The sequence below is a fragment of the Lacerta agilis genome, chromosome 6 (assembly GCF_009819535.1).
Source record: "Lacerta agilis isolate rLacAgi1 chromosome 6, rLacAgi1.pri, whole genome shotgun sequence".
Lineage (NCBI taxonomy): Eukaryota > Metazoa > Chordata > Lepidosauria > Squamata > Lacertidae > Lacerta > Lacerta agilis.
Window position 1 is genome coordinate 53,186,895 of NC_046317.1, and position 15,053 is coordinate 53,201,947.

Consider the following 15,053-nt stretch of genomic DNA (forward strand, 5'->3'; position numbering starts at 1 on the left):
GTGGAGGACTAAAGTGAAAATGGGGGGAAATGGGAAATGGAGAGATCCTTCCATTCCTAATGCTTGAAATCTTTCCATGTTGGACTTGGAAAGTTTTTGTAGATTTTTTCTTTCTTGTTGTTTCCCTGTGTGTTGGTGATGGCAACTGCTCTGCACTCCACTCATTGCCCCAAAGGAGGAAATACATTATCAACAAAAAGGGCAGAAGATTACACAGATCTGCATAAAACTGGCAAATGTTGATTTGTATGTATAGGTACGTCTCAGCATAGTGCAGAAGAACATGACTGGGTGACCTGGGTGCCTGCTCAGTCCACTGTCCAGGTGCTGACTTCAAGGCCCCTGCTCTCCCTTCTTACTGTTTTTTGTCTTTAAACCAGACTTGGGTTGGAAGGCCCTTCAGATGGAGGATATCTTGAAACAGAGGCTTGCCCTCTCTCTGACAGCCCTTCAAATAAAAGCCTGCCCTCTGGAAAGCAGGACACATGACCACACTAGGCCTGAATTCATTACAGGTTGCTGCTAATTGAGGTCTTTATATGTTGTAGTGGCAGTCAAGAAAAGCATTGAGGGTTGGGGGAAGTTAGAGGGAATAAACGATTTAATTGCACTTGGTCACCCAATTGCTACAATCCCAGAAATGGTATTCAGAGGGGTAGCTGTGTACATGTTGTTGTTGTTGTTGTTCAGTCATTCAGTCGTGTCCGACTCTTCATGACCCCATGGACCAGAGCACGCCAGGCACGCCTATCCTTCACTGCCTCTCACAGTTTGGCCAAACTCATGTTAGTAGCTTTGAGAACACTGTCCAACCACCTCATCCTCTGTCGTCCCCTTCTCCTTGTGCCCTCCATCTTTCCCAACATCAGGGTCTTTTCTAGGGAGTCTTCTCTTCTCATGAGGTGGCCAAAGTACTGGAGCCTCAACTTCAGGATCTGTCCTTCTAGTGAGCACTCAGGGCTAATTTCTTTAAGAATGGATAGGGTTGATCTTCTTGCAGTCCACGGGACTCTCAAGAGTCTCCTCCAGCACCAGCTGTGTACATACTATGCCTTTAAAGCACATTTGAATAACATTCTTTCCCTCAAAGAATTCTGGGCATTGTAGATTGTTAAAGGTTGCTGGGAGTTGTAGCTTTCTGAGGAGTAAACTGCACTCCCCATAATTCTTTAAGGGAAAGAATGTCCTTTAAAGATGTAGTACTGTATATACCGTAAACAGCCTTACTATGCCTGTTTTAACAAAATCAACATCGAATGCTGTAGCACCTTTTATAGTTTGTGGAGTGTGTGAATAGAGGGTTTCCCCTCACTGTAGGAAAATGGTGATCTTCAGACTCCAACAAGAACACTATGCTGCTACATTTATTTCCCTATATCTAGCTAAATATTTACATGAGAGCGCCGTACATTGTCTCAGAATTGTAATCTTTGTCATGATTTTCTCTTGCAGCATGTTTTATATTCCTTTGTTGACAGTCTTCTTGCATGCTTCATTAGACATTTTTGGGATGGTAAAAATGATCAATATGTTTTCAAAGCAAACGAATAAATTAAATAAACCACACATTTGATCTAGTATGTTTTTTTTTTACAGCACTGCAAGAAAATGTAGTTGAAGTATACTCAATTCAACGGGAAGAGATACTGAATTTGTGCAAAAGAAACCACAGACTATGATTTGAATGCAATGCATCTTTATTTATTGTGCTGAATTCTTTCCTTGCTGTTTACTGCAGTGGAAGGTGTGTGTACTACTCTGTGGCTGTTCTCTTCATGCCCAGTTGCAACAGGAGCAGCTGGCATCAAATACAAGACCACTCTGGCAATATTGTTGGTAGGTCTTTCCATTCACGCAATGGTAGAAGCTATTCTTGTCAGTGGGATCTGGGTAGAGGCCACTGGCTTTTCCATTGCAAAAGTTGCCCCCGCTGCCACCAGAGCTTCCACTTCCACTTCCACCAGAGCTTCCACCACCAGACGGGGCTGCTGTTGTAGCCTGGGCAGGCTGATTAGCATTAGTGCCAAGGGTTGTTGCAGGCACCTTACAGTCTGAAAGGAAGATGAGAATGGTGTTAGAACTTTAGGAACACAGAAGGCTGCCTTAAACTGAGTCAGACCATTGGGAATATCTTTCAATATTGCTTGCACTAGGAGTGGGGAACAAAAGTCTCATAATCACAAACCTCATTCAAGGGGAATGTAAAATTTAACGGAGCGTGGCAAAAGAAGCCCTGGCCAGACTAGACATGACATTAGCTGCATCTTTGCAAAAATATAACCAGCAGAGAATGTATGCATGATAATGACTGGGGCTGCAGCCCATGCAGAGGGGGAAATGTAACGTTTTCCTCCATTGTGAAAATTCATCTATTATTTACATTGAAAGGAAGGCGTCCAAAGTAAGGACTTCAGAGGAGGGATTTTCATAAGGACCATAGCAGAAGAGGAAAGGGTTAAATTCCGCCTCCCATCTGCTGAAATCCAGATAATTATCATCACACCCAGTGACTTTTTCAGTAGTGGAGCAGCCATACTGCCTCAAAAGAAATGAGCCAAAGAGGGCAGAGATGAACACACAAAAGGAGTCAGTTGCACTATTTCACATACAGACAAAACGAAGGTTTCTGGGCATGCCAGGCATTTTGTTCTATCCTACCAACAGGAGTATGCTACTCACTTGGTGTGGTGACTCCCAATCCAGATTTCAAGGCATTCATCAAGGGGTATTTGCCTTCCCCACAGAATGTGCCAGTGAAGTCATCCAAATCAATAGCCCAGACCATGGCTCCTCCGAAGTTGTTCTCCAACAGCCACTTAGCCTGTGAGTTGGACAGTTAAGCATTATGTAGTAAACGAGAACCAGAGCTATCTTTCCCTTGAGTTTCTAAGATAGAGAGAGAGCATAAACGGCCTGACTCTACACTCCAGAGTTGTGGTCTGTAACTTTCAAAGCTGCAGTTACAGGAAATAGGTTAAGGAATTACAGATACTGTACTTCAGCCTTAAATCCTAAACAGATAGTCTGAAATCCTAACCACATTTGGAGAAAAAATCCCACTGAACTATATGGAGTTTACTTAAAAAACAAACAAACAAACAAAACAGACTTGGATTTGCACTGTTAGAGGCATGAAACTCAGTTAATCAAGTTTTTATTTAGGGGAAAAATACTATATAATTGTTCCACTATCCCCTGTTTTCCTGGATGTGTGCAGTTTTCTTTGTATATGGTCATGGGAGACTTAAGATGTTGTGTAATCTTTTCATATTCTTTACAAATATACAGGCAGAGCATGAATATACAGGTGGAATTCTGAAGAAGTGTGCATGCACACGAAAGCTCATACCAATAACAAACTTAGTTGGTCTTGCCACATGACCCGGAAGCTGTACACCGGCTCCCTCGGCCAGTAACACCAGATGAGCGCTGCAACCCCAGAGTTGGACACGACTGGACCTAATGGTCAGGGGTCCCTTTACATTTTTAAGGTGCTACTAGAAGGAATTTTTTTTTGTTTCGACTATGGCAGACCTACATGGCTACCTACCTGTAGCTAACACAGGTGGAACATAATGGATGCTACTCCCCCATTAGGCTTCTAAAAGGGAGGGTGGGTGGGGGAGCTTGTTCCTCCTGAGCTCCCTAGAAATCCTTTCAGATTCAACACAGTCTAAACCGGCCGTTTCTTCAAAGACAGCTTGATGGCATCACCCTCCACAGGAATTGGGAAGGTGGGAGAAGAAAGGCAAGATGCCTTCCAAGAGGAGCTTCTGGCCATTTTAGAAGAGTGCTGAATAAGGGCAGAATATGGAGACAATAAACAAGCTTACCTTGATACCAAAACTCTTAGGGTTATCATAGCCAATCCACTGATTTCCTTTATAGGCATAAGGGACTTCCTGAGGAGCATTCCACACAACAGTGGCACCCTCCTTCAAGAAGGTACAGACCTGTGGAGACAGTATCTTGGATTAAGCCAATGAAAGTGTTTGATCTAATTACCCAAATGTGTTGGGTTATCTCTACTTTACACCCATTTCCAGAAATGATGTGAGTGTTCGTTAGCTGTGAGCAGGAGAGAAATGTGGAAATCATAGCTGGCCTTAGAATTTTATTAGGGGAACAAGGCAGATGCACAAAATTTCATTCCTTCCAACCACGTCAGCTCCAACAGTGCAAAGAGTGGCTTGCACGTTGCCATAGTTTAAAGCCAGCTGATGGGAGTTTTAGTCCAAAACATCTGGAGGGCACCAGGATGGCAGGTGCTGGCTTAAAAACGGCACATTTTCTGAATCCAAGAACTGCCCATTTTGCTCCTTGGCACAGAAAGCAGCACATAAACACCCATTCAAAAACAGGAACATGAAGCTATACAGAAATAAACTGGAACTATAACTATACTGGCTCACAAGTACAATGTCCAGGTGCAAAACTGCATCAGTAGTGCATAAAAAGCTATAATTTAAAAAATGAAAATATGATAACTAACAAATGTTCAGGATCGCTGCAAGAACTTTGCCAGAGTTTTACCTCAAAATAGGCCAGCGTCCCAGCTGCTTGGGTGTAGGCCCCACCTCTCCCTGGCCCAGAGGTTGGTGCATCCAGGCCATGGTTAGAAGGGTTGCTCAGGGTGAAGGTGCGAGCATAGGCTCCAAATCCCACCATCAGCTTCTCAGCTGGTGCACCATTCTTCTTCCAGTAGTTCATAGCATAGTCCTGGTGGAGAGAACATTGAGGAGGCAATCAGAAGGTAAATCATGGGACAATTCTGAACTACATATTCAGCAGCTGAATATGTAGGATATGATTGATGGTAAAGAAAACTCTTCATTTTTGTTCAGTCACTCACCACATTGAAGTAAATATAGGAGCCTTGGTCTTCAGGGCCTGCATAGAGAGGGCTGTTCTCACCAGTGAAACCTTCCCAGGATCCTCTGAGGTCATAAGTCATTACATTGATCAGATCCATGTACCTTGGAGGGACGTGAGGGAAACAAATAGGCAAATATATCAGTCCAGAAATTTATTTTCCTCTAAGGAAAATTTTGGACCCTTTCATCATATGTGTTTACTCTGTTAACGAAGCATTGCCACTTCTTTCAGAGAAAAGGGGAGAACCATGGCTGTTGCACATTTCTATATATATCAGTTTCAGTGTATTCAACATTACAATTCATTTAAATTTTGGCAAATTTAAAACCAGCCATTTGGCATGCATTGATGCTGTCCCCGTCCCCCTGAAAATGTATCAGATTTCAGTTGGTTAGGATTCTAGCCAGGAGGCATTATTATATGGTATCCTCAGCCATCTCTGGTGATTCTCAGGTCCCTATCTCGTTTGGTCTCATGATTGAAATTGTTGATTAGTAAGAAGGCAATGTGTCTTGCTTCTGCAATAGAGTTTAATTGTTAATATTAATACAATGTAGATATTGCCAAGTTCCCAATCACTGAGCACGGGGCAGCCTCTCAAGATTTGTGAGATTTGCAGGGTATAGATGCAACGCACACAAGATCCACACAGAGACTTTCATTAATCACTTCAGCATTACAACTACTGTTTGTTTTTGTCACTGGTGAACACAGTAATTTGCTCCAATGCACACATTAATAAGCTGTTATGTATCTACAGACCATGCTAAAAGGATGTGAAGAATTCTGTGCTGAAACATAACTTGGCCTGTGCATGTCCTCTGACACATAAGTCACATTCTTTCCTCTTTCCTGAACTGACAAGTATAGGCAAGATCACAGGCAGATACAGTAGATGGAGATAGGCAGGTACTCTCTGATTAATCTCTGCTGCTCTTGTTATTTCACATTTCACTGAAGTGCTGTGCCATAGACATCACCACTGCTTGTCTGATATGTGACCAGGAAACCAGCCATCATATTCTGGATTTTTCTTTTATTAGCGTTTGGCAAAGTGGGGAGGCACCCACTCCAAACCAAGAAGCTCTCAGCTTTTACCATAGTGGGTGATCACTGCAGCAGAAGTCCTAAGCTATGGTGAAATTGCCATAATGACCAATCTACCCCAATGCTAGTGTCTTTCCACTGTGTGTGACTGTCTCCTCTTAGGAACATGGGAAACTGCCTTATACCAAATCAAACCAAATCAAACTACCTCAATATTATCTATGCTAGCTCACAATGAGCCAAGATATCCACATGCAACTTACTTAGACATCTCTGGGATCTGGTAAGCAGTCTCAATGGTGCCCACACCAGCAGACACAGCTGCAGAGATCAACAGTCTGGGCTTGTTGGTTTGAGAAGCCTCCTGTTCAAAAGCTTCATACATTTCCTGTTATTGGAAGAAGTGAATTGTCACAAGCTACTCCAGGTCTGGATTGAGGGTAGGGGGCAAGAGGGGGCAAGTGCCTCAGGAGATAGGTTGGGATGGTGGAAAAACTACAGACTTGCTGTGCCTGCTCCTGTGTGTGTGTGTGGATGTGTGGGATGGTGGTCAAGGGGAAAATAATTATTTATCCTTTTCAAACCCCCCCCCCCCCCCCCCGCTGCTGGAGTAAGCACACTAGGAGGGATAGAGCACGAGACTCTTAATCTCAGGGTTGTGGTTTAAAAAAAATGTTTAAAATGCTTGGCTTTGGGGACATAAGGAAGTGATGTTCCAGAATGTAAGGCACAGGGTAACTAAGAAGATTGGGTTGTATTCAATACAGTACAAAGTAACTCCTTTCATAAGCAGAATGCCTTCCACTTGCTTGATGGAACTTCCTCTGCTTCCTGCATGCCCCCCCCAATCTGTTCTGGTCCCCCGTTCAACTTTCCTGAATAGAGATGGGGATGCACAGGGGGTGGGGGGAGTGGGCACAAGCAGAAGTCATTCCACTCATGCAATTATTTAATCAAAAACTGCAATCACAGTCTCACTTCCCTTCTGTATCCACTTCTGGAGCTCTCTACCCACCATTTGCCTTAAACTACGAGCATCACAAAAGCTGTTAACATTTCTGAGATGAAGATTATTGGGAACACGAACAGGGTACTCAGCTACATTAGTAAAGAAAAAGTGTTTTATATTTCCCATAACAAAGTTCACAACTCATTTTCCTGAAACACATTTTTGATGTGTCTAGATCCAGCCCAGGAAGGAATGAGAAAAATGGTATCCTACCCTAAAGACACGGAGGTGTTATTATATCTGTTTTAGCGATTGCATTGCCTAGACAAATAGCATTGGGTAAAATTCCAGAACAAACCTCCTTTCATTGCTATATTAGTCACCTAGATACAGAGAGAGCACATTGTCGAAGCCAACCTTGAGCAAGACTGTGAAAAGTTGTTGGGTATCAGCGGGGCTGCCTCTGTTGCCAGGGTACTCCCAGTCAATATCCAACCCATCAAAGTCGTACTTGCGCAGGAAGGAGATGGCAGACTGAATGAAAGTCTGGCGGTTCTGAGCAGAGGAAACCATGTCAGAAAACCTGCAAAGAGGAAGGTCAGAAGGATCAGTTCCACAAATCTGAAACTGTAGAGCTTAATTAGATCTGCTGCTGATGGTCTGAGCTAGCTTTCACCAACTTAGTGCTCTCCAGATACTTTGATTATTGCAAACAGCATAGCTTTGTTAGATTAAGTTTTGAATTCCACAGACTTCAGGAAGGATGGGGAACCTTCAGCCCTCCAGATGTTGCTGGTCTCCACCTCTGGTCATCCCTGACCATTGCCCATGCTGACTGTTGTCGATGGGAGTTTTGGAGTCCAACAGCAGCTGCAGGGTCATAGGTTTCCCTCCCTGAACTAGAGGTTTTGATTTCCTGCTCCATAATGCTATCCCCGATTTAGATAGGAAGGGAATATCTTCAGTCACTAAACCTTAAAATCCAAATATTTATTCTTTCCTGATAATATTCCTCATATCTCTTAAGGCATGCTAATTTCCCACATGCATACAAAGATGTTAAGTGTGATATTAACTGAGTTATCCCGTTTTATCTCAACAACCCTACAATATAGGTTAGGCTGGGTGACAGTGACTTGACCAAGGCCACCCAGTGAATTCCATAGCTGAGCAAGGATTTGAACCCAAGTCTCTCCAGTCCAAGTCCAATCACATTGGCTGTGAACCGGAGTTCCCTCCCTTGTGAGGAACAGCTTACATTAATCTTCATTGTTTGGACTTGAAGATACTTTCCTGTTGTTTCTGGCAGCATACCCAGCATAACCAGACCCCTGCTTGTGGTATCTATGGATTTAATCCAGTATAGAGATATATGTATGTATCTTGTGAGATGAAAGTTGCCCCCTGCCCCTGGAAGTTGCTTTTTCTGACTACTTGGAAGCAGAAACATGGAATCTACTTCCAGATGCACACAAGGAGCTGGAAACAGAAAGAGAGATGCAGGGAACATCCTCACAATACACAACTCTCACACGCATCTACATACATGTGACTAGATTTGTACATGTAAAAGTGGTCCTTGACTTCTTTAATCTAGAACCATACTGCACTAGTTAAGGAGCTGGAAGAAGGGGAAACAGTTCTCAGATGTGCTAATTTATGGGCCAGGGAAATAGAACAGCTAATGTAGAGTAAGGTTGGAGATGGTGCTAAACAATATGTCCAGGTGGAACAGAGGACAGGACGCCTGCACCAGTTGTGTAGAACAGGACATTTCAGCAATTGTGGAGGTTCTCTCTTCTGGTCAGCTATAAAAGGTGCAGGGGCCCTGTCCTCTTTTTCGCCTGATCATCCTAGTGCTAAATACAGGAGGGGATCTCCTAGAAGACCTTACTTTTGGGTACCAAAGTTCCAGCCTCCAACAGACAGCAAGGTTTTCAGGTCAGGATTGCTGTAAACAAATTATTTGGAAGGTCATTAAAGAGACTTTGAACCATATGCAAACAGTTACAAACGGGCTGTCTTTAAAAAAAAAAGAATTGAAATATCCACACAAACTTTAAAAGTAGGGATAGATCCAAAGAGAATTCCTGTACCATTTAAGAATTGCAAAGAAGGGGCGATTGTTAATATAATAATGCAACAGATGGCGTGATCTAAATGGGCATTTGCTTCTCATTCCTCTCTACACCCCCTCAGAATCTGGGGAGTTGCGAGAGTTTTGGAGCAAATTTATGGGGGAGCCTGTCCAGGGCTGCAAGAAACCAGAAATCAAATTGTAAAAGTTTGATTCTGTTGTGAAAGTGGGCAGAAGGTTGCCTGGAGAAAGGAGCAGACACACCCATTTATTACTTTCTTTTACCTTCTGTATCATATATGTCTGATTTTTGCTAATATGAAAGACAGGTGTATTATTGAAACGGAATAGGGAATGCAAAAAATTAGGCGTAAGCCATAGAAAAACATGGAGCTAAAGTTGCATGGAAATTCATGGGATTTAAACTTAATACTCAATCCCCATTTATTTCACTGGAAATTAATTCTCTTGATTCTGCCCCTTGTGTTGAACGTATGTAAACCTGCTGAATCTTACTAGGTTTTGAGTCCATTGATGCCACCGTAGAGAGCCACATCATTGTACTCGATGGTCTGGATCTGGTTGTTTGCCATGCCAGCGAAAGCATAGATGACATGAGTACATAGGCATGGGTCAAGATCTTCGGGCATGTAACGTGCAATACCAGGTCTATACTGGCACCAGTTGGTGAAGTAGCAGACAATATTGGTAGATGCACCTGCAGTTTGAAAGGTTAAAGTCAACCAACGCATTCAAATTTCTTACTAGAGGAGAAGCATCTTTTAGGTATTGCTTTTTATGGAATAAAATAAAATAAAAAGAAATTTACTACAACTTACCCAGCTGCACATGCAGCAGGAGAGCCAGACCTATGAAAGAAAAGTTCCATTGTTAGTCAAACACCAAAGCTAGTCATGTGTATTTCTTAGTTCACCCCAACTACAAGCCAGTGAACAGATCTACACTACAAACTTTCATTGTCTGCATCAGTGTCATGGCTTCCTCCAACAGAATCATGGGAAGTGTAGTTTGTTAAGGATGCTGATCAATTGAGAATGTTTTGTGATAGATCCCTAGGCTTTCTCACTGAAGTGCAGCCCATGGTTCCTTTGAGAGACAGCATTACTCCTAAGCCTGTTTAAGTCAATGGTGTTCTCATGAGATGGTTTCCCTGCAGATCTCTGAAGCTTTTGAAGCAAGCCATGGGTTTGTCCTGATATATTGCAAGCAATGGTTACTGGCTTGATGAGACAGACAATTCAGTTTGTTATATGTTAAGGTCCTGTCTTAGATGTATGGAAAATAAATACTTGGATTCTGGGATCCTCTTCATAATGGCATAGATACATAGCTGTCAAATTTTCCCTTTTCTTGTGAGGAATCCTATTCGGAATAAGGGAATTTCCCTTTAAAAAAGGGAAAAGTTGACAGCTATGCTTAGATATAATGGGTGGACATACACATTTATGAGGAAAATATGGGGTTCCCCAAAACCTGTTTCCTAAATAAGGCAGCGGTGGGGAACAATTCCAGATGTTGCTGGACTGCAGCTCCCATCAGTCCCAGCTATCATTGCCAATGGTCAGGGATGATGGGAGTTGTAGCCCAGCAATCTGCCCCACCAGTCCACCTCTGCCCCACACCTTCAAGTGTCCTCCCTCCACAATGACAATATCTCAGCGAATGCAGGACTGGGAATATGTGGTTGCTGAGATACTGTGTAGCTTTACCCTGACTCATTTGTTGCTGTAAAAAGATATTGTGGGTCACCTACCCTAGTTCCACACATTAAAAAAAATTATTGAGACTTAAGCGACATCCTGAGAGATTTTCCCCAGTCTTTTAAAACTCTAGAGAAAGGAACTCCAAAACTGGTTCTAATCTATGCCTGTTCTTACCATTGGAAGCATCCAGCCTGAAAACATCTGTTATAATTTGTCTTTATTCTTATGTTTTTAGTAAGAGGCCTATTTTTTCCTAAACCATCACAGTTTCTAGTCAATTTATGAACATTTTCTAGAATGGCCATCAAATTACTATAGCTGGGTAGTCTATAGATGTACGTGGGCAGAAAGACTACCTGAAAGTAAGCTAGGTCAGACTAGGATAGTGTGTTGACGAAGGCAGAGAACATCAAAAAGAGATAGATTGACAGAGAGATGGAAACTTTTGCCAGCTCAATGGTAAGTTCATCCTGTTCTACTCACCAGTCAGAAGGAGTAGTTTGCCCATTTTGATACCTGTGTACTAGGTTGGTTCATCTTCTATTTCCTTTTTATAAGAAGCATTCAGTTCCCACCTCCTTCTGAACGCATGTGACTTCAGATGCCCTCGCCCCACAAAATTAAATAGAAAGTTAATATGTAATCATTGGTAGACACGACTAAAGTAAGTTACTATACCGGCCGCCATCTTCACCTTGGAATATTATCTTTCATCCCAATCTTCTGAAGTTTGGGATTAAGTAGGCATGCATTGAAAGAGGAAGGTTATTTTTGCATCCCAGATCCTAAATCAATGTTATACCCTTCCACTCAAAATTTACCAAAGATATTGGGTATTGGATAAGCAAGGCAAACATATGTATCAGTAAGATTTGCTTATGTAATTACAGTGTTGAAAATGGACCGTTTAATTGCAGAGAAATGACATTGGAAACAAACCCATGAGCCCTTAGTGAGGCATGAGAGATAACAGCTATTTGGGAAGCAAATTAATTATTGGTTCAAGCCAGTTTCTAATCAACTGCCACCAAGAATTAAAGTACTATGGCTGTGCATAGGCATGCATGTACAAATTCCATTCACCCCAAAGCATATCATCCTCAGTAACACATATTTTCCCCAATTTTAATTAGAATATAAATTTAAAATAAGCATTTCTACATTTTCTCCATACTCAAAATCAACTCCAAGCCATAAGATTTCCAAGTGGAATATTCTGATTCAATAACACATTACAATTGGATAAAAAAAGATTCCAACTTTCAATATTATTTAACCTAATCCTATTTCTTCTTTCCTCCCAAATCTAACTAAGGGAATAAATTTCAACACATGCAGAGTAGTTTCAATTATCTTAGTCTATTTTTAAATCAGGGTTGTAATTCTGTACTTCCTTACCTGGGAGTAAGTCCCATTTAACTAATATGGGGTCTTATATCTGAGCCGATGTGTCAAGGGTTGCACTGTTTAGTAATAATTTTTATTATTTTATACTATACTACAACAGAAAAAAATCAAACATACATTCACATTCATTATCCAGTTTTGGCTAACATAGCCGTGACTTCCCTCAGACCTTCCATATGGCTTTCAAAATTATCTCTTAGTATTATACTTCTTTAATCAACCATTGCTTACATCATCATAATTCTCATGCATACTCTAACTACCATACTTACAATAATATTTCTACACATTAACTACAAAACTTCTTGAAGTCCTATTAGCGTATTCAATTGTAAATTATTTTTCAAACAGTTCGTAAACTTTAACCAGTCTTTGATGAATTTCTGGTCCCACTGTTCCCGGATTCTCCCTGTCATTTTGTCCAATTCTGCATATTCCATCAAAAGGGTTGCACTGTTTAGAACAATTTGATGCTTTCCATTTATATGTTACTTCAGTTCCAGCTGTTATTAAATAAGCAGCCAACACTCCTCATGGTGCAGTGCCTGCCATGGAGAACCACTCTGGCAATTGTCACTCTGTGAGAGGAACAGGGTCTCCTAGCAAGTCTCGGCACATTTAACAAAATATACAGTTATTTTGGCCCCTGGGTCTGGGTATCTCATGACTTCCTCTCCCTCTCCCTGGCAGTAGAAATACAAATAAACAATGCATTAGCTAACAGTACTCTGCCCTTTCACAACACCCCAAATCAGCCGCCTGAGCTAGTGTGTTATTCTGCTTAAAGGGCTAGTGGTGCTGCATTCACATTTACAGTGACAGAGTGTTTACTAGTGTTGCATCTCATATTCTATTTGCTGGTCTCTAATTTGTAGCTAAGCTGATGTTGTGAAGGGTCATAGCTCAGAGGTAGAGCATCTGCTCTTCATGCAGAAGGTCCCAAGCTCAATCCCAGTCAGGTTTGATCCTTGGCTGGAAGAGACTCCTATCTGAAATCCTGGAGAACCACTTGCAGTCAGTGCAGACAATATTGAGTCAAATGGGCCAATGGTGTGATTTAGTATAAGGCAACTTTCTATGTTCTATTGCAGCATTTGAATAATGTCTTGCATCCCCTGCTGTCAGAGGTTGCTTAAATAATGGGAGTTGTCAGAGAGAGAGAGGGATAAAAAGGCTCCCTGAACATGCTGCCATTGTGTCATTCTCCTTCCAAACCCCAACTCATCCTCCTTCCTGCTGTTACTACATCCTTGTGCAAATTAATTGAAACAAACAATGAATTTAGTAGTTTATTGTACAAAACTCACATATACATGTACAACACTCACATATACGTACATTAGTAATGGATATGACCTCCGCTATTTTTAAGCAGCATTTGAACATGGTTTGGCATGGAGTCTACTAGTTTCGAACAGTCATGGTTCCCTGTACCACATTTGAATCAGCGCCTGAATGAGATTCTCCATAGTCGTACAGTCGACAGCATGGAGGAGACTTTTGCATATAGCCCACAAATTCTCAGTGGGATTTACGTCTGGGGAATTCCCTGGCCAATCAAGTACCTGTATTTGCTGCTCTGTCATGAATTTCTTCACCACTTTCGATGTGTGACAGGGGGCTAGGCCCTGCTGCAATATCCCAGTACCGTCAGGGATATCTTTTTCAGCTCTGGAATAACTCTCTTTCGTAAAACCTCAATATATTGTGGCGAATGCAACATTCCTTCTATTGACTGCAGGCTTCCGACACCATCAGAGGGGAGAGACTCCATCAGGCAAGGCCTCCTTCCACCTGCCTTGCCCCACCCTGTAGTCTCTGCTTCTCAGTTTGTATTGTATTCTTTTATGTACTGTGGCTTGCCGTTGTTTTATTGATTATAGTTTAGAACTTATTTATTGTAACTGTTGAGTGGATTTCTGTTTAACTTTTATGTGTTGGTATTATTGTTTTATACTGTCCTAATAATTGTTGAATGTTACTTTTTGATGTAGGTTGCTTATTTTAAAGTTTTGTTTTATTATCACATTTTTGTATTGCATTAGATTGTTATAAGCTGTACAATTTTTGTTTCTGCAGCTTGTAAACCGCCTTGAGTACTGTAAGATAGAAAGACGGTATACAAATTAAAAATGAAATGAAATGAAATAATGATCAACTGTCTTCTTGTGTTTGTTTTGAGTACAGGATTACGAGTAAGATAGAAAACCTGCTTTGTTTCAGTTAATTTGCACAAGGGTGTATGTAGCCAATCAGATTTTTCTACACAATTACATCGCTGAAATTGAATGAAGTCAGTTCAAAGTGAGTGCAATGCTTCCTGAATTACATTGCTTTCACTCCAAATGTACGAACACTCAGGGGCATAGCAAAGGGGCGGGGGGGCGGTCGGCCCCGGGTTCCAGGGGAGGGGGTGACACTTTGGCCACCCCCTCACCCCGCCCCGCCAGGTGGGCCCCAAATGGGGCCATGCCGCCTTTCCCCCCTTCCAGCGGCTTTTTTCGGTGCGAGAGGCGGGCCAGCAAGGAGGGCGTGTCACGCTTGTCACTGGCATGACACCCCCTCCTCACTGGCCCACCCCTCGCGCAGAAAAAAAGTGGCTGGAAGGGGGGAAAGGGGAGGCAAAGCAGGTGCTTGAACGCGACAAGCGTGATGCCCCCTCCTCGCTGGCCCGCCCCTCGCGCCAAAAGAAGCGACCGAAAGGGGAGAAAAAAGGAAGCAAAGCGGGCGCTTGAACTTTGCTTCCTTTTTTCTCCCCTTTCGGCCGCTTCTTTCGGCGCTGGCTGGGCTGCGGAGTCGCAGCCCAGCCAGCACCGAAAGAAGCGGCCGAAAGGGAAAGGGGGGGAAGCAAAGCGGGCACGTTCAAGCGCCCGCTATGCTTTTCTTTTTTCCCCTGGGGGCGTGGCGTCGCGCTGTGAACGTGCGTTATGACATCATGACGCGCACACACGTCGTGATGCCCTGCCCCCAGGGG

The 15,053-nt window shown here is 42.5% G+C and overlaps 1 protein-coding gene across 1 annotated transcript; it reads right to left on the reverse strand.

The window, feature by feature from the left end:
- Nucleotides 1-1,679: 1,679 nt before the first annotated feature.
- Nucleotides 1,680-11,238, reverse strand: LOC117048646 (acidic mammalian chitinase-like). Its single transcript, XM_033152714.1, has 11 exons — nucleotides 11,156-11,238; nucleotides 9,788-9,817; nucleotides 9,465-9,666; nucleotides 8,766-8,822; nucleotides 7,289-7,454; nucleotides 6,186-6,310; nucleotides 4,853-4,976; nucleotides 4,534-4,719; nucleotides 3,834-3,953; nucleotides 2,680-2,821; nucleotides 1,680-2,051 (listed from the first exon to the last, which is right to left on the reverse strand). The coding sequence occupies exons 1-11, from the start codon at nucleotides 11,178-11,180 to the stop codon at nucleotides 1,774-1,776; spliced, it is 1,455 nt and encodes a 484-aa protein (XP_033008605.1). The 5' UTR covers nucleotides 11,181-11,238; the 3' UTR covers nucleotides 1,680-1,773.
- Nucleotides 11,239-15,053: the final 3,815 nt, after the last annotated feature.